Source organism: Petaurus breviceps, unplaced genomic scaffold (genome assembly GCF_028583685.1).
Source record: "Petaurus breviceps papuanus isolate PSGF00001 unplaced genomic scaffold, PetGlider_PUasm1.0 688, whole genome shotgun sequence".
NCBI classification, from domain to species: Eukaryota; Metazoa; Chordata; class Mammalia; order Diprotodontia; family Petauridae; genus Petaurus; species Petaurus breviceps.
In genome coordinates this window covers 7,483,409-7,503,039 of record NW_027186457.1, presented here as the reverse complement: position 1 = coordinate 7,503,039, position 19,631 = coordinate 7,483,409, and the positions used below count along the sequence as shown (strand labels likewise).

Sequence of the window (19,631 nt, the reverse complement as noted above, 5' to 3'; positions counted from 1 at the left end):
TCTCTCTCTCTCTCTCTCTCTCTCTCTCTCTCTCTCTCTCTCTCTCTGTCTCTCTGTCTCTCTCTCTCTGAAATGAGTCTCATGAATATTAACATCAATTCAACAATTGACCAAAGGAGAGGGGTCCCATGAAGGCATAAGAGCATGTCAAAATCACTGTTAGTCTCACAAATAAAAGTAGATAGAATAGATTTCTATTTTCTGTTGGGAAGGTTTTGGTGTATTGTTGGAGGACAGAGGAGGGAATGGGGGAAAGGGGAATATAGAATTGAGTTTTCAGTGATATGGAGAACTTATATGTTGAAATTCCCTTCACTATTACACACTGACACCTTTGTCTATTGAGCATGTACTAGAGATGATATTTAGATAGAATCATAGTAGCACTTATTAATCTTTTGTTTAATTTTTCTGGAAAACTAGGAAAACCCAAAAAATGACATGGCCTAAAGGGAATAATATGTTAACATTTCATATTACACAGAATTACATGGCACTTGAACCTATCTCTTTCTTAATATCTTGTCACTTCAAGTGATAACATTTTATTGTCTCATTGACCAGTTATGAACAAGAGTTTCTTTCTGAGATCATTGCTGACATAGTTATTGTGAACAGACATTTTGTTTAACGTTGAATTCTTATTCTACAATTTTTGATGAATATGATTAGCATTATACTCTCCAGGTGTTCAGTTTATCTATATGGTCTCGGTTAGAAGAGAGGCTAGCTGCCATGTTTAATCAAAATAATTTCATATATGAGCATTTATAAGGACAACAATGTTTCACAGTGTCTTACAGTCATGCTCCAAGCTAAAGGAAATATGACACTGGCAAAGATGTTACAGTACAATAAGACCAGAGTTCAAATGTATGTACAAGTTTGGTGACAACATTGATGTGTTTTCAACAAGACATTTAACAGAAACCTACATAAAATAAAATAGTTAAATTTATCAAACATTGATAAATTTTTTAAAGACAGTATAAAAGTACATAAAACATGGAAAAAGACTAAAAATACCAAGCTATTACATATAGTACAAATTTACTACATTTACATTACAGAATGATGGAAAATAGAGACAAAAAGAAACAGCTTGGGGACGAACAGCAAAGAAAGTTCCACCAGGAGCAAAAGAGCAGACTTTCCTTGCTGGGTGATGGGACACACAACTGCACAACCCATCTCATCCACGCATATGCACACAGAGAAAAGTAAAAGCAAATGTCAAGAGTCTACAGGTAACAAATGACAGACAGAGAGACGTGAGAAGCATTTGGCATGTTGTGTGCGTCACATGAAGTCATTCACGATTGGCTAACGATGATGGTACCTGGCTCTGTTGCGGATCACTGGCTTGCCTGAGAGGAGTAACTGACGGAGGAGGCACACCTGATGTGGATGCAGACCGACCTAATCTGCAGCTCACTTTAGGCTCTGTGAAGGAGGGAAGACAAAGAGTTAGCATCACTGACCTCAATTCAGGCTTGTGAGAAGTAAGGAAATGAACCTCTCATACACAGAACCATTTTGTAAGAATATCTTCCATGCATTTATGATGAGTAACTGCTGCCAAGTTCGCTCTCATTGTACTTTGCCACTATGCATTATAATATATGGGCTATTTTCAGAACTGTTATTAATGGTGATTGATTAAATCCTTAGTGACCATTGATTATGAACAGTGCTTCATGCTTAGATCAGCAATTTGGGGACAAAGAGAAACATTTGCAAACCACTATCTTGCCTATATTTTTCCTCATTCCTAAATTTATTTTAAAAAGTAAAGGGCAATTTATTTTAAAGGTTTTGGTGAGTTTCTAAAAGAATCATATATCCTTTATATTAATATTTCATTATGTTAGGGCAGCTTATTCTGTGATTGGTATTTTTTTCTAACATTGACAATCTTGAACCACATCACTACTTTTTTGGTGATTACTAGTCAATTGTTGATGGTAAGTTGCCTTTGCTACTACTTTATTTGCCTAGACAAAATTATAGTATCACAGCTTGCAGTGATGAGACTTGAAAACAAAGCATGGTAACAGAAAGAACACTGCTTTGGAGTCAGAGGACCCAACCGCTCATGATTACAACATATCTGAACTTAGGGAAATAATTCAATCTCTGGGTGTCTCAGGTTTTCATTTCAATGTTAAGTTAAATGGCCTCTGAGATCCCTTTCCTATGATCTTTCAGTTCCTTTGTTAAAGTATCTTGTAAACTTTCCTAACATTGTACAAAACACTATGGGATTTATAAAATTTACAAATGATAATTTTTTAAAGAAATTACAATTTAGGGCACAAAGGGGTCATAAACATGACACAGAGTTAGAATTTAATTTCCTCTCTTGACAAATGAGGAAACAGGTCCAGAGAAATATGCCATGGGCTGCTCAGTGTCCAGCACTAAAGCGTGACCAGAGACGTGAATAAGAAATGACCAGGCCATGTGCGTAGTTCAAGAAAGAAAGATGAACTCCATTTATTGACTCTTAATACAAGGTTTTTATAGAGCAAATGAGTCAAAGGAATGGGACTCAAGTTTTCTTATCATTACCTTAGTCTGTTATATCCTGGAAGTAGCACAGAAGAGATTATCTGATAAGGCTTTGTTCTCTGTGGCAGAGAGTCTTAGGAAAAGTCAGTCAACTCCTGTCATATGCAGTCACTTTACAAAGGATAGTCTGGAGAGCTAGCTTCAAGGCCTGGAACCACAGCCTAGTCATCAAGTAAAGTACATCTGCGTAGGAACTGACCACCTAAAAATTCAAATATTTTGGTTTTGAACAATTAAAGTCTTGGGGCAGAGCCTATTGGTCTCAGAACTCAAACAACATCCTTATAAGTGTAACCCATATCAAAGAACTCAGGAGCTAACTTAACAAAAAGTTGTGTCTCAAAGAGCTCTTAAAGTCCAATATTATTAGAATTTAATATCTGAGTCCTGAACCAGGCCTCTTTCGCTCGCCACAGAAAGGAAGTGACATACCCAGAGTTACATAGCTAATATGTATCTAGAATAAGATACTTATAGAAGAATAAGATACTCAAGGCTTCCTGATTTCACTTCCAATATTCTAGTCACCACTAACAGTGCCATCTAAGCAGTGAGGCTACATGTGGACCAAAAAACTCCAGAGTGCCTCCTGGGAAATGTTTAATGGAATAAATATGAAATACAATGTAATATAGATAATGTTAATTTGTGGTTTTCTAAGTCAACATGATGCCCACAGGGATCTGTTCCTATTTCAGTTTGATTCCACTGCCTGCACCGCATTGATCCTTAAAAATGTCTTTCACTGCCAAAAGCTAATAGATAAAATGTGGCAAAGCCATTTAAGTAAAATAATTGTTACTAAAAACAAAAAGGGATGAATACATTAGCACATTGGATTTCGTGGATAAAATAATTACTTATGTTTATAAATGTATAAGTTAAGTTTTGGTCCCTCTCCAGTTAGCACTCTTTCCTGACTCTCCAAGGCTTTCTCTAGAATATTCCACAAATATCTTCAGTCAGAAGTATCCCTTACAATTCACACACTGGAAGTAGTTACTGTGACTGAGGACTATGGAAATAATACACAGAGAAGCCAGCAGATGCTAGACTAGTGGAAAAACCTTAAACATTAAAACTTGTAGCCAAGGACTGTAAGTGAGAAACCTGCTGTGGGTTTTGCAAGGCCAAAGGTTACTTGTTCATTGGTCTTGGTTTTCATTCAATAAATTTCATTCAATTGTTCCTTGGCTATTTATGCAATCACTTATTTTCTTAGGCACCTGGGTTCAAAACCTTGGAGGCACAATTATTTCATCCTTCTTTGTTTCCTGCATTAATTTTTGTCTTCAAAATGTCTCTCCTATTTGTTCTTTTTTCTCCACTCTTCCTGCTACAATTCAAATCCAGTTTCTCCTAGAAAGATCATCCCAAAATTCCTACAACAGCCTGGCTCTTGGTTTCTTCATGGCAAGCTATACTCCTTCCAATTTATCCTGCATGCTGATGTCAGTTGATCACTTTCGAAACAATATTTGCTGAGTGTTATTCCCAGCTCAAACATCTTCTGTGATGTGTATTTCTTGCTGAGGCAGGCTGATCAATCAAGGACCATGTAGGAGGGAAGAGAGGAGCTGATGGAAAGACAGGAAGAACAGTAGGTGGCTGGTGGAAGCATACAATGAAGTCATCAGCGACAAAGATGGAAATTGGAAGTTCCTTTTTTCTTTCCTTGAAATATTCAATTCATTACTTCCATTTAGTTATCTGAGGTATTTACAAGAAATTAGTGGTTTCTTTTACAATTAATTCATGGAGCACTGTACACTGCTAAAGATAGAAATAGCAGTATGACTTGTATGTTTCCAACACTGGGTGTTATGAATACACACTTACCTTTGGAATACCACCTACCCCTTCAGAGCATATTATGTCAAATTTCCACTAGAATTCTGGAATACGATGCTCTGACTGATGTTTCCTGGAAACTCTAGTACCAAGAACTCTCATTTAGACACATCGAAATAGCAAATTCAATCCCAGTCCAAGAAATCAGAGGTAAATGATGTGGGTTCACTCCAGGGTTCTGTTCAGCAGTATGGTGAAAACATTAGCCGTTGAGCTAATGAAATGAATGTCTCTTGCCATATGAGATCACAGTGTTGATTCATTTACTCTGCTCTCCTTCCTCCAGGAGTGAACTGGGAACTGATGTGTCTAAGTATATGAAGTACAAGGACATATCCTATACAACAGCTGGTCAATTGCGTCCCATAACAAAGACAGTTGTTCCCCTTTATTCCACTTGATGGTCACAAGAGGAGCTATGGTGTAGTGGAAACAGGATTCAACTTAAGATCAGAAGATCCTTCAAGGAACCTTAAGGTTAACAAAGTGTTTTATAGAAGGTAACTTATTTGATCCCCACAACTACCTTGTGAAGAAGGTGAACAAACAAAAGCACACAGAGATTAAATGACTTAGCAGAGTAAAGCCCTTTAAAACCATATTCTTCTTTACCTTTCCAGTCTTATCATACCTTTTTCCACTTCATGATACATATGATATATCCTATAGGCTCCCAATACTGCCCCTGGGAACTGCTATGATGATCAGGGGTGAGGGGTTGGGAGGGGCATGTCACAGTAGTAGCCTTGGGTACAGTTGGGGGTGGGTGGAGGGACAGTGAAATCATAAGGACATAAGAGAAGAAAATTTTGAAAAATAGTTCATACATTTCATCTGTTGTGCAAAGGATTTAAAGTCATAGTGATTTCATTATTTGCCAAATAAATACACAAAATGTAAGTTATAATTGATCAGTGGTCAAGTCCACAGACAAGTTTTAACAAGAAATGTTGGCAGGAGAGCATGTCACCTATTGTCAGGAAGTCCATCATGTATTGGCAGGAAAATGTGCATGTGATGACTTGTTTACAATATGATACTATACAATTTCATGATACAATATAGCATTATCAAAATTTCAGTGCAGGAAAAACTGCCATAAATTAAAAAAATTATTAAATTTAAGGTGCATCATTTCTTTAAAAAAAATTTCAAAATAATGCAAATTTCAAAAAAAAAAGTTAAAGGGTTAAAGAAAGGAGATTTTCAGGGCAGTGGCTCAGTAATTTTTTTTAATGTGGCAGTAGGACAGATAACTTTGGGAAACTCTAGTCAAACTGGTCCTATTGTCATTCTATATATAGGATAATCTTCTTCTCAATTCCTTCCTTTGCACCCATTGTTCTCCATGCATGGAATACATTTCTTCTTCACCTCCATCTTTTAGAGTTTCACATTTCCCACAAATTTAGCTTAAGCTTCACTTTGTGAATGTTTTCCAATTCTTATCCCTCATGTTCTCATGCTTCCATCTAAAATAACCTTTCAACTAAAATTTCATATTTTTTTTAAAGATTTCCTATATGTGCATTCTGTCTCACAGAAAAAGTGTAAGTTCTCTAAGGTCAGAGACTTTCTAATTTTTAAATTTTTTTAATTTTATTTTATTTACTTCATTCATTCGTTCATTTATTTATTTACTTACTTACTTATCTCATTCTCAGCCCATAACATATTGCTAAGAACTGTTATTCATTTAACTGTTTTTTCACTGATTATTAGGATTACTGTTGCTGCTAATGGTACCGCCATTGCTGCTGCATTTCATATCATAGCTTGGCTCATGATTTGGTTTCTTCCTGCCTCCTAGCTCCAATCTCTAATTTGATGCCCACACAGATACTGAGTTGATGCTGCTAACACATAGGTCAGACCATGTCATTCTCTTGCTCAAAAAACTTACATATTGGCCTATTATCTCTAGGCTAAAATACAAAATCCCTTTCACTTCAATATAGCTCCAACCTCACTTTCCCCATTCATTTTATATTACTCCTTCTCAGATACTTTAGGTTGCTGCAAAACTGACATACTTGTTACTTAACATACAATTTTCATCCATAACTATGAATAATTGAACACTATGCCTAAAATGCTTTTCTTCATTATATCTGCCTCTTGCAGAAGTCTTTAGCTGCAACCAACACTCAGTTCATATGCTACCTTCTTTGTGAAGCATTTCTTTCTTTTTTATTTAATTTTATTATTTTTTAGTTTACATCATTCATTTCCACAAGATTTTGAGTTACAAATTTCCTCCCCATTTTTCCGCTACCCACCACCCCAAAACAGTGATCCCACTGAATATCCCCTCCCCCAATCTGCTCTCTCCCAAATCTTCCCCCATTCCCCCTCCAACTTTCCAGTAGGGCTCAGTGGATCTCTATGCCCCAGTGCCTATATATCTTATTTACCAGTTATGTGTAAAATAATAATAACAAAAATCCTAATCATAATATTCAAATATTTTAAACATTTTATTTTAAAACATTGAATTCCAGATTCTTCCCTACCTTCCTCATCACCCACCCTTACTGAGAAGATAAGCAATTTAATATAGGTTGTATATGTGTAGCTATGCCAAAAATTTCCATAGTGGATATATTGTGAAAGACTGACTATACTTCCCTCCCTCGTATTCCCACCTCCCACTTGTTCTATTCTCTACTTTGATCCTGTACCTTTTCAAAAGTGGGTGCTTCCAACTTCCCTCCCTCAGCCTTCCCTCTCTTCCATCACCCCCCTCTTGTCCCCTTCCCCACTACTCTCCTGTAGGGTGAGATACCATATTTAATGTGTCTGACATTCCCTCCCTAAGCCCAATTCAATGAGAATAAGGTTGACTTATTCCCTTTTACTTTCCTGTTCTTCCCCTCCATTGTAACAGTTTTGTCTTGCCTCTTCTATATGATAATTTACCCCATTCTATCGCTCCCCATCTCCTCTCATTATATTTCTCCCTCATCTCTCAATTTCACCTTTTAAGTATCATCCCTTCCTATTCAGTTGCTCCTGCTCCCTCTGTCTATGTATACCTGTACACATATATTGTGTTTATATTCCCATATACCCTCCTATACAGACATATATATGTATGTATACATATATATATATACATTTCTTTTTTTTTAATTTTTTTTAAAGCAATTGGAGTTAAGTAACTTGCTCAAGGTTACATGGCCAGTTATTATTTCTGGGTGTGGTGCTGAGTATCTGAGCCCGGATTTGATTCAGGTCATCCCGACACTGGAGCCGATGCTCTTACTCGCTGAGCCACCTGGCCACCCCTAAGCAATTGGGGTTAAGTAACTTGCTCAAGGTTACACGGCCAGGTGTTTCTGGGTGGGTGCTAAGTGTCTGAGCCCGGGATTCGATCTCCAGGTGTTCTTAACACTGGAGCTGGTGCTCTTACTCGCTGTGCTACCTGGCCGCCCCTATATATACATTTCTATTCCCTTCAACTATTCTTATACTGAGAAAAGTTTCACGAGTTACAATAATCATTTTTCCATGTAGTAATGTAAGTAGTTCAACTTTGATAAGTTCCTTATGATTTCTTTCCCTGTTTACCTTCTCATGCTTCTCTTGATTCTTATATCTGAATGTCAAATTTTCTATTCAACTCTGTTTTTTTTGTCAAGAATTCTTGAAAGTCCTCTGTTCCATTGAATGGCCATATTTTCCCCTGAAACATGATACTCAGTTTCCTGGGTAGGTGATTCTTGATTTTAATCCCAGATCCTTTGACCTCTGGAATATCATATTCCAAGCCCTTTGATCCCTCAATGTAGAAGCTGCCAGATGCTGTGTTATCCTGATTGTATTTTCACAGTATTCAAATTCTTTCTTCCTGGCTGCTTGTAACATTTTCTCCTTGATCTGGGAATGCTGGAACCTGGCTATAATATTCCTAGGAGTTTTCTTTTTGGGATCTTTTCCAGGAGATGATTGGTGGATTCTTTCAACCTTTATTTTGCCCCATGGTTCTAAAACATCATGGAAATTTTCCTTCAGAATTTCTTGAATGATGATTTCTAGGTTCTTTTTTTATCATGGATTTCAGATAGTCCAATAATTTTTAAATTACCTCTCCTGGATCTATTTTCCAGGTCAGTGGTTTTCCCAATGAGATATTCACATTGCTTTCTTTTTTTTTCTTTTGTTTGGATGTTTTTAATAGTATCTTGATTTCTCAAAAAGTCACTAGCTTCCATTTGCTCCAGTCTATTTCTGAAGGAATGCTTCTCTTAAGTAAGTTTTTGAGATTCTTTTTCCATCTGGCAAATTCGGCTTTTTAAGGCATTCTTCTCCTCATTGCCTTTTTTGAGCTTCTTTTGCTATTTGAGTCAGTCTATTTTTTTAAAGTGTCATTTTCTTCAGTCAGTTTGTTGACTCTCATGTCATATTTTTTTTGCAGCATTCTCATTCCCCTTCCCAGTTTTTCCTCTATTACTCTAATTTGGTTTTCAAAATCCTTCTTTAGCTCCTCTGTGGCCTATAAGCAGCTTATACTTTTTGATGCAGGAGTTCTGACTTTGCTGTCTTCCTCCTGTTCCGTGCCCTGATCCTTTTTGTTCCCCAAAAAGGAAACCAAAGCCTCATTTCTGTGCTTGCTTTGCTTCCTTTGCTTGATCATGTTGCCACTCAATTATTTGAATTTTGAGCTTTTTGCCAAAGTAGAACTTTTCTACCAGAGTGGGGAGCTTTGTCCCAAATTGCTTGAGTTTTCTCAGCTGCTGGAGCTATTAGTTGGCTGCCCTCTCTGAAGCTACCACATGCTCTGGCACACTGGTTATGCACCCCAGGACCTCCACCCTAGACAGTGAACCAGATCCAAGCAGGTTAAAGCAAGAGTGATATCTCTCAGACTGGACACTTGGTCCCCCTACAATCTGCAGATCTGGAGCTTTGAAGCAGCTGTGTGGCAATAGCTGGATGGCTGCCACACCTCAACAGCTTCTCCCTCTTTGGGCAAAGTCTGGACCACACTCCCAAACTCCCAGGTCCCAAAGTTCACACTGCACTGGCCTCTCACTTTGTCCTTAGCATCTATGGGTTGATAATTCTGGAAACCTCCACAGCCACTGGTAATCTGAAGTCCCTCCAGCCAGTGGCTGGTTGTGGCCACCATGAGGATAATACCTCAAGTGCCCATGGGGCTGGGCTCAGCTCCCAGAGCCTTAACTGGCCCCTTCCTGCCGGCCTGCTGGAATGTCTTCAGCAGGAAGTTAGCTTTTCTGTGTCATTTTGTGGGTTCTGTAGCTCCAAAGTTTGTTTAGAAGTATTTTTTATATGAATTGGAGGAGGTGGGAGTGGAAGCCCTGCAGAAGTCCTGTTTCTATGCTGGCATCTTGACTCTGCCCCCTTGTGAAGCCTTTCTTGATCCTGCTGTTTGTTAGTCTGTTAGTTTGTTGTCTGCTTAGTTCCACTACAAATACACATGCACACATGTATACATATATACATATGTATGCATCTCCCTGTGTCTACATATACACACATATATGCATGTGCACACATATGCATTTCTGTGCCCATATATTCATATACATGCACATGCATACATACAAAGTAATTTTGGTGGAACCAAAAGTGTTTATTTTTAGTGTATGTTCAGTATATTTAGGTATGTGTGTATACACGTACATATACATGCACACACATATTTGTGTATATATATTCTAGCATGTGTACAATATACACAACATACATTTCCATGTGCCCTGCTTATGTGTATATACATGCAAATGTTTATTGTACTGTATATATGCATGTACATTCATGCGTACACAATAAATACAAAGTAATTTGAGTGGAACCAAGTGTGCTAAATTTGTATGTATGTGTACATACACACATACACATATGTATTGTATATTTTCCCCTTATTAAAGTATAAACTCTTTGAGGGCAGAATTGTATCATCTTTGCCTTTGTGTTTCCAGAACCTAGAATAGCATCAGAAATATTGTTGAATTGATTTGAATGGAATTACTAGGAATTTTCTCAGGCTTATTTAGTCAACAGTATCCTATATATGACTTAGGTATGAAAGCTGCTCCATGAGTAGACTGTGTGTCTTGGGAGGCAGAATTATTTTCAACAGAAGAGACTACTTTTCATTTTGTTAAATATTATACCCTATTGACAACTGAAAGTAGGAAGGGCACCACAAAATTAGAGTTGTTGCAAAATGGCAATTTTATATTCTTGGTCCTCAAACTTTATGTCAGTGATGTTCCACATACAAGCACCTTAGAAGTCAAAAAAGTCCATAGAATCTGTTCTGAATCAGAACTAGAAGAAATTGCCCAAAGAAGTTCCAGGATAGCCCTAATTTATTAAAAAAAAAAAACTTTCCTGGTGTTTTTGAGGGGATGGAAGAAAGTGTGAACTAATAAAACCAAGAAGGAACTCTGCTCTACCTCTATAACCCTCGGCAAATCACATAGTCTCTCTCAGTCTTGGTTTTTTCCAATGTAAAATGATGGAATTGGTCTCAATGACCTCTAAAGTCCTTTCCAGCTCTAAAATTATGATCCTATTACTAGTTTCTGAGTTCTAGAAATGATGGATAAGGGTATAACAGTAGGCATAACACATGAATCCACAATTTCATTCTGTCTTTTACATTTAAAATTTGCATTTTGGGGAAGGGGCTAAGCATACAATTGGCATACTGATGCTTCACTGATTTGTGATCTCACTGTGCCTATGACACTCACTGCCCACCTACCCCAAGATATAAATGCCAATTTCTGGGAGGCCATTCTAGTCTTGTGGTACCTTTCCAGTCTACAGGTGGTAGTAGGGTTTGGCTTTTAATGAAATGAAAAGCAACTGCATTGTCTAGGATCCATAGTCTATCCATGGACTACCTCCCAAACTTAACAGGGAACCAGTTTGATTGAATAGGAGAAGACATGGTAAAACTTGCATAATGGCAAGGTCAATCTGACAGCTGAGTTGAATGAAGCTTAGCTGAAGAAACATCAGAATGGAGACAGACTTGAGTCAGAGAGACCAACCAGCAGCCCATTACAATAGTCTGGGCATGAGGTGATCAGGGACTGTACCAGGGTTGTGGCACTGTTTGAGGAGTTATGTAAGAGATGTTAAGAAGATAAAAACAATGGGACTTGGCAACTAGTTGGTGACAGGGAGTGAGCATAAGGAACTGAGAATGACCCTAGGTTAAGAGTTGGGGTGGCTGTGAAGATGATGGCACACTTGACAGCAATAGGGAAGTTAGAAAAAGGGGATGCTTTGGAGGGAAAGATAATGAGTTTAGTTTTGAATTTACAAAGTTTAAGGTGTTTAGCATGTTCTAAATGTCTCATAGGCAGCTGGAGATGAGAGACTGGAAGATCAGAAGAGAGGTAAGGGCTGGATAAATAGATAATATGAGAATCATGTGCATTAAGAGGATAATTGAATTCAAGTGAGATAATGAGATCATCTAGCAAAAGAGTATCGAGGGAAAAGAGAAACATTTATTGAAGATTTATTTGGTTAACACCACATTAGATGTTCATGCATTGGGTCATTCTTCTTCCCAGAATATTAAATTTTGTTGTCTTTTGTCTTTAACAACAGGCATAGAAAGTTTCTTATCCTTACTGTAAGGTAAATGTGAAATTCAATATTACCTCATTGAGTATCAAGTGTAATGAACTTTGTTGCTACTGAGCCTGCTTCTGCGTTGTTTTCCAAAAGCAAAGGCAGAGGACCACATACCCACTCAAGATGTGCTCATTTATGAGAGATTAGCCTTCCCAAAAACAATGCTTTCATCTAACATCAAAGAATTGAAATCCGTCACACTCAGATGAGGCAGATCCTTTTGTCACCTTACTTTTATTTTTAATGCATTCTCTTTCTGAGGCCAACAGAAATATTGTGAATTTCAAAGTCAGTTGTGCTGGTAGAAATTTCTAATCAGTATCCATCAAGCTTCCAGGGTACTTGAAAGGCAAAGTAGGGCTGCTTTGAATACTGGAAAACATACTTGACATTGACAAAAACATTGAACATAAGCCAGACATGTAGTAGGGAGTGCTGGAGATAACGTGGAAGGTATTTGAGAGAAGCTGGAATCTACCCACAAGTTAAAGGCCAAATTTTCACTACACAATAGAGAAATAGTGTGGTATGTTCAAATGAATGAAAGGTTTGCAATCATAAAGGTCTAGATTAAATTCCACTATTGTGGAAGTGTACTAAAGCTACTTTCTTTTTTTTAAGATAATATTTAGGGGGGAAATGAACAATACTCCAATCTAAAGTCCTTTCTAGACTTACTCAAATGAAGAAAACTGTATCAGCACTTAATTAAAATTCTAGGAAAAGTAATTCCTCCAATAAATCCTTACTCCTCTTTAAATAATTTCAATATTAACTTAAATTTTAAATAAAATGGACTTTTCCATGTAAAGTTGGTGTAATAAAGGGATTGCATACGCCACTATCAAATTCTATTATATATAGCATGCTTTTGTTTCTTTTAATATATAAAAGTTCAAATTGTAGCTTTCAAAGCTGTCTTACTTGTCTATGCTTCTCTCAAGTCTTCCTTTTGTTGTTTTCTCTGAATTAAAAAAAAAACCCATAACCCTATTTCTGTATTTTCTATTTTCTTCTTTTTTTCCTTTTTATAGGCTTGATCACTTTCTTTTTGGAGACTGTGTATAAGTTTAAGAATGATTTTAAAGAGTATGGAAAATGGAGCAATGGGTGGGGGGTAACTGGGCTTAGAGGGGAAATACCTTAATCTGCTTCAAATCACTGCTATTTTGAAGCTTAAGCAAAGTGAACGAATCTGTAGAATGAACTGACATTTTAAAGTTGTTTAATCAATGGATAATGGTACTTGAACTTTTTTTTCTAAGCTTGCTTATTATGTTCTATCACATAGTAAATTTGTATTAGATTTTTGTTACTGTTTATTTGTTTAAGGATACCAAACTTATGCCTCCAAAATGGCTAGCATTGGAGATATTTTTCAAAGACACATAGAAGTTACTCATTTTTGCATCCCTGTAAACATAAATCAGTAAAATTGTTTCTGGCAGGCAAATTGTTTTGAGAATAGGAATCTAAGATTTTCCCTGCCCCTAGGCCCTTTGATAGGCTTAAGTGACTCTGAGGACCTTCCTTGATTTGAAAATATACTCTGCCCCCTAATAGACTGAATGTGGTCATCTGGAGCCTGTGGCAGGAGGCTTGTTTTTCAGAAGCACCCACATCTTGATACTTTATGATTGGGCAGTGGGTCAAGAGGGTTGTGACATTCTCTGAGCCATGAGAGGGCTATATATATATATATCCTGATGTGAGATTTTGTTTTAGAGCTCACTTTGAGAAGAGTTGTGTGATTTGACCAGACAAGACTCTAGGTAGTCATTGAGCCCCCCCAGCTTTGAAAACCCAAATGGTGGTACTTCCCTCTCTGGTAACTGTGACTAGGTATGGATGTCAGACAGCTAGAATCCTGTCTGCTATCTGTTTCTATGGCTGCTTGTAACTTGTTTGTATTTTGTTTGTATTCTCTGAAGTTCAAGCTGCTGACCTTTTTCCACTGAACTAGCTAAATGACATGTTTGATTAAAACAAGATTGTTAACTCATTTTGAATTGCTTTCCTTTAGAAAAGCAGATCTAATAACCTGTGTTGGCAGCCACCCTGAGTATGTGAGGGTGCTTGCTGCTACACAAGTGTCCCAAATATCATGCATATTTTTTTTAATTTTCCTTTGACACTACATTTGAAACTGTGAGATAGTGACATCATGTCCCTCATTATACTTGCATCACTTGTAAACAGGTTACATAATAGAAGAATACTGAACTTGGGCGTCATGGGAATTGAGTTAGAATTGGCTCACTAAAGAAATCTGAGAAAGTCCCTGCAATTTTCTTGGCCTCATTTTTCTTATCTATAAAAAGGAGATGGGTTAGATGAACTCTAAAGATCATATTAGCTTTAAATCTTGGATCCCATCATAAGGTCTATTCCAGCATTAAATGTTATCCTTTCATTCAGAGATAAAATATAAAATGAAAGCTATAATTCTTAGAGTCATTTAAAAATGTCTTATTGTCCATGGCCTTAATGATAGAGACATTTTGCTTTACCCCCCTTTCCCTTGTTTGTATACCTTTCTCATTTTCACTTCTCTTACAGGAGGGTCAAAGCAAATGGGGGAATCCAAAAAGGAAAAGAAATCACCTCCATTCATTTTGTTATTTGTTGAAGACTGTAAAATTTTTGGTGGTTTAAAAAAGACACCTGAAACTCTGGAGTTCACTAAAATGAACTGGACTTCGAGTTATTTAGGGTTTAAATTTCTCTACTCTCATCGTTTTATCCTTACCATGGTAACTAGTAAAAGGTTGTTATTGGTTTCATGGTACTTAGGATGGTTTTCTCATTTTTAAAAGGAAAGAGTGAGTTACTGAACATAAAAGACTGAGTTTTAGAAGAAGTTTAAAGTTTCAACAAACTATAGAAACAACATTCACATTCACCTGGCTGAAATATTTTTGCCCAAGTTCTTACCCCTGGGAGAGAAAATTCACAAAAAGAGATTCTTTTAGAATTTCAGGAACTAAATATAGGGTGATATATAGGGATAGGGTTTGAAGCAAACTGTCCTTCACTGAATTTATTTCCACAACCAATCTTCTTTAGAAAAATTTCAAGGTGTAAGGGAGCATGCCAAGGATTCAGCTCAGAGATGAGGTCACAGTGATCACTTAAGGACACAATGATAATATTCATCATTCTATTACTCCACAATTTCTCCCAAGTTCATGTAGAAGAGATTTTCTTGACCTAGGGTTTGTGAACTTTTATTTACACACACATACACAAATGCACACATACATACATGCACACATATATACATATAAATGTAAATATAAATATACACACATGTATATATATATATAGTTATATTGTAGATGACAGTATTTTCATATAATTGTTTGCCTTTGTAATGCTATGTATTTTATTTTGTGCATTTAACACATTGTTCTTAGAAAGTTTCCATAGGCTTCACTGGATTTCCAAAGGGGTCCATGACCTGAAAATGTTTAAATGTCCTATTAGAGGATATAGACAGAAAATACAGAAGATACTCTGGAATTCATGAGAAATCGAGGCTCTGGGCTCCATCTCCCCTTTTCCTTACCCCATCCTATGACTCTGTGTCTCTATTGTCAAGTCCCTTTAGTAATATAATAGAAGTTGAATAGTTGTGAGATAGAAGAGTTTACTTTGCCCCTGCCTTGAGTGGCTAGAGTCAACAATAAATTCTTAGAATTCAAAGGACATTCAATGTGGGCAGATCTTCGGGACATTGAACAAAGGAGATGTTGCAGGTAGCGAAGAGGAGGAGGTGAACATTGGCTCTCCTGACAACAATGAAATGAAGGTAATTTTTTGAAATGTTTTTTCTTGTTTACACCAAGAGCGAAATCTAATAAAGTTAGTAGTTGCTACTTAATAAAATGTGCAGCAACTTTAGAAAGGCTGATTGTGATAATTTGTGGCTAATTCAGATTTAGGACAGCCAAGTTAATTTGCAATGACACCTCTATCAACCCTTTCTTTGTCTTTGTCTCTGTGTCTCTGTCTGTCTCTCACTTTTATACACATTGCTCCATTTTCCTTGTTCTTCCCTCTTTTTCTTTTTGTGATTTTAAAATTTTCCTGAGTCTATTCCTACAAGAAACCTTCCAAAGGCACTGAACAGGTCTATTCCACAAGGAATTTGCAACTTAGTGTGGGACACCTCCAACTTTCAGAGGAATGAAGCACTTTATTGCATAATGAACCCTGAAATAATTGGGAATTATGATGGTTTAACTCAGCTGGCTATAAACTGTGGTAAAATGGATAAAGTTTTGTACTCAGAGTCAGGAAGACTATGCATGATATTTACTGGCTGTGTGACCCTGGGAAAGTCAGTTTTCTTATCTATAAAATGGGAATCAAAATATCACTTAGTCCAAAGGGTTGGTAAGAGAATCAAATGGGTTAATACATGTTAAATATTTTGCAAATTCTAAAGTGCTATATAAATGCTAGAAATCTCTAGGACCACATATTAATTTGTTATCACTCTCAACCATTTTATTTTGGTCTATAATCACTCAGAATATTGTACTATATTACTTGTTTATGAAGTCTGATCAAAGGAATACTTTTTCTTCCTTTACACTTCTCAAATTCACAGCAGGAAGATATAAAACACTGACCAACTATCAAGTAAATTATGACTTAAAAAGCTAGAGAACAGTAGGGGAGCAAAATAGGAGATATGGGAAGGGAGCAGTTACATTTAATTGCAGTTACCACCTTGGACAGGAGATGGCAGTGAAAAAAATATTAGTTATCTTCTCCTCCTTTGGGTCTGAGTTAATAAGTTGCTTATTCCAGAACATAGACTTTCACAGGCTCTGACTATTATATAAGAAGCAAGTTTCAATTTTGTGGATGGCTAATAGATGCCATTTCACTTAAATATCAGTGGCTTCCTTTAAGATTCAGCGAAGAACAAATAAATAAATAAAATTCAGCAAAGGGCAGAGTCCAGTCAAGGAATTTGTTCCCACTAGTCTAGGCTTAAACACAGAATCCCACTTGGGTCACCATTCACCAGAGCCTTTTAACTCTCCCTTGATTTGTCTTATAATAGAAATACCTACAATATCCCATGCAAAGTAGAACTTTCTAGATTTAAAAGTACAGGCATCTAGGTTGGTTTTGTTTTGTTTTAAAAAGGTAATTTATCTTTTTTAAAAACTTCCCTTTTATTGTACCCTGGTCAGCTACTTGGTTGCCAACTTCCAGACCTAGCTTTTCCAAATGATCTAACTGAAAACCCTACAATAACGCCAACAAGAATGAGACATAGCCCTGTGACAGAATTCTCCTGCAGTAAAAGGCACAAGGATTTTGTATGAAAGTGAAAAAAAGGAAAAAATCAACTTTGTTATTGCATTGCTTCTGGCCCTCTGAAATTTAACCATTCTTCTGCATTACGTAAATGATGTCATAAATGTGAAAGAATTGCTCCATTTCATGTTCCCCCTTTCTGAATTAAACATTGACATATTTTTCCTAATCTGTTTCCACACAAAACTTTTCCTAGAGCATGAAGGGCTAAATAGTGCTATACTATGAGGAATTTGCAACCAAATGTGGAACATATTTCTCTCTAGCAGTTTTCAGGATAATGAAGCACTTTATCACATAATGAACCCTGGAATATTTGGGAATTTTGACTGTTTAACTCAGTTGGCTAGAAACCATGCTAATGGGTTCAGTGTCCCACTGATTAAGTCAAGAAGTGTATATTAATTATATACTATATGTCAGGCATTATGCTAAAGATTAGGGATATGAAAAGGTTACAAAAGGGCCAGTCATCAAAGAGTTTACACTCAAATGGGAAGTCTGGTTCAAGATATTTGTTCTACCAATGATGGGCAAAAAGGGAGTGCCCTTCTCAGGAAGGGGGAACAATCACCAGGGACTTGGAAAAGCTATTTGCTTCTGTGAAATGAACTGCCCAAGAATCAAATACCCTGACTTTTTTCTCATTCTAGCTCTAACTCCTGGTAGCTGTATGACTCTAGTAAACCTCATTTCTTTTGTCTATAAAACAAGGATAATAATACATGCCCTTCTACTTTGCATGGTGACTGTGAGGATCAGATGAAATATTATTCTTGAAAATTAAAAATTTTAACCTTTAAAAATTAGGTTAAGCAGAGTATGAAATGCTTTATAGATGTAAGTACTGTTTTATATATTTATAATTATAATAATTAACAACAATTATTATATTAATATTAATTATTATTAAATGAATACTAATTAATAATTATTATATTATAAATATAATTAACTACTAGTACTGCTATGACTATTTTGCAGGTTCCTGGAGGACAGAATGGGACCATGTCTTAATTGTCTCTGTATTGCTCATAGGGTCAAGGATACTACATTGTACAGAATCTGTTGAATGAATGAATGAATGAATTTTTGAATGAATGAATGATATGGCTTTAAATTTCCCTTCTTTCTCAGTAAACTCATTTATATATTCTTACCCCAAAGTATTGAAATAAATATAAAACTAAACTGACATAATCAGTTATATTTGACCCTCAGTTATGTGAATGTCACAGAGGAGTGAAAATATTAGGAAAATGAGTAATTTAGTGTTTTATAACAACCAATTCAGAATGGGAAAGTTTCATGTTTTGAATTGTACTTTGAAATAAGAGAGTTCTTCATTTAAGACCTGAGGGCGAAGGCAGATGGCAGAACCCAGCAGCAGAATGCAGAAAATGTTCCCTGCTGAACCAAATAATCACTGTCTTAAAACTAGAAAGAGGAGTAGGCTATGGCAAATTGTCTTCTGCCCCATGGTCTGTTAGACTGCAAGACATGAAGCAATGAGTTGTTTAGTAATGACGGCCTCGGGGAGGCAGAATCTGAAGCCCATAGGCCCTGCGGAAGCTGGTGGATGCTTGACTTAGAGCCAAGCTGAGGACAAAATCACAGAGTGCAGTCAAGAAAATAAAAGCTTTTGATAAACTGGAGAATATTCAGAGAGGGTAATCAGGACCGGAAACGGCTTTGAGATCATCATTGAGACGTTATGTCTTAAGAATATCAGTTGGAGAATGAGTTCATAATTAGCCTTGAGAACAGAAAACGTGGAGGACAAGGGAATAATTGCAATATGCACTTGGCTCTGTGATCTTAATCAATTTGAGAGTACCTTTCAGTGATGCAGCTTACAATCAGTCCTTCCACGTCTGGCAAGCTGTAGAACTTTCTCCTTATCTCTGCAATATTTCACCACAAAGAGTCTCTTCTCAAAATGTAGAGGAATTCCTTACTTTCTCCCAACTAGTTTTGTTTGTCGACCTTGATTGTCCTCTTGCAATTCATCACTTTTGCCATGTGATCATCCCATCTTATGACAATGATGAAAATTTTATATCTATCATAGTTATGTGCAATACATTTCTTTTTTGCTATTTATTATATTAAATCAAACAACAGTATTTCTATAGTAGTTTAAGGTTTGGAAAGAGCTATCTGGCTATACACACATTTGTGTGTGTCTATAGATAGATAGATGATAGATAGATAGATAGATAGATAGATAGATAGATAGATAGATAGAT

At 36.6% G+C, this 19,631-nt stretch overlaps 1 protein-coding gene across 1 annotated transcript in view; it reads right to left on the bottom strand.

Moving 5' to 3' along the window:
* The window catches only part of NYAP2 (neuronal tyrosine-phosphorylated phosphoinositide-3-kinase adaptor 2), a 333,767-nt gene that overhangs the window by 57,182 nt on the left and 256,954 nt on the right, over window positions 1–19,631 (bottom strand). The window contains exon 7 of the mRNA XM_069104545.1: window positions 1,340–1,443. Coding sequence (XP_068960646.1) covers window positions 1,340–1,443 — 104 coding nt within the window. The remainder of the gene's footprint in view (window positions 1–1,339; window positions 1,444–19,631) is intronic.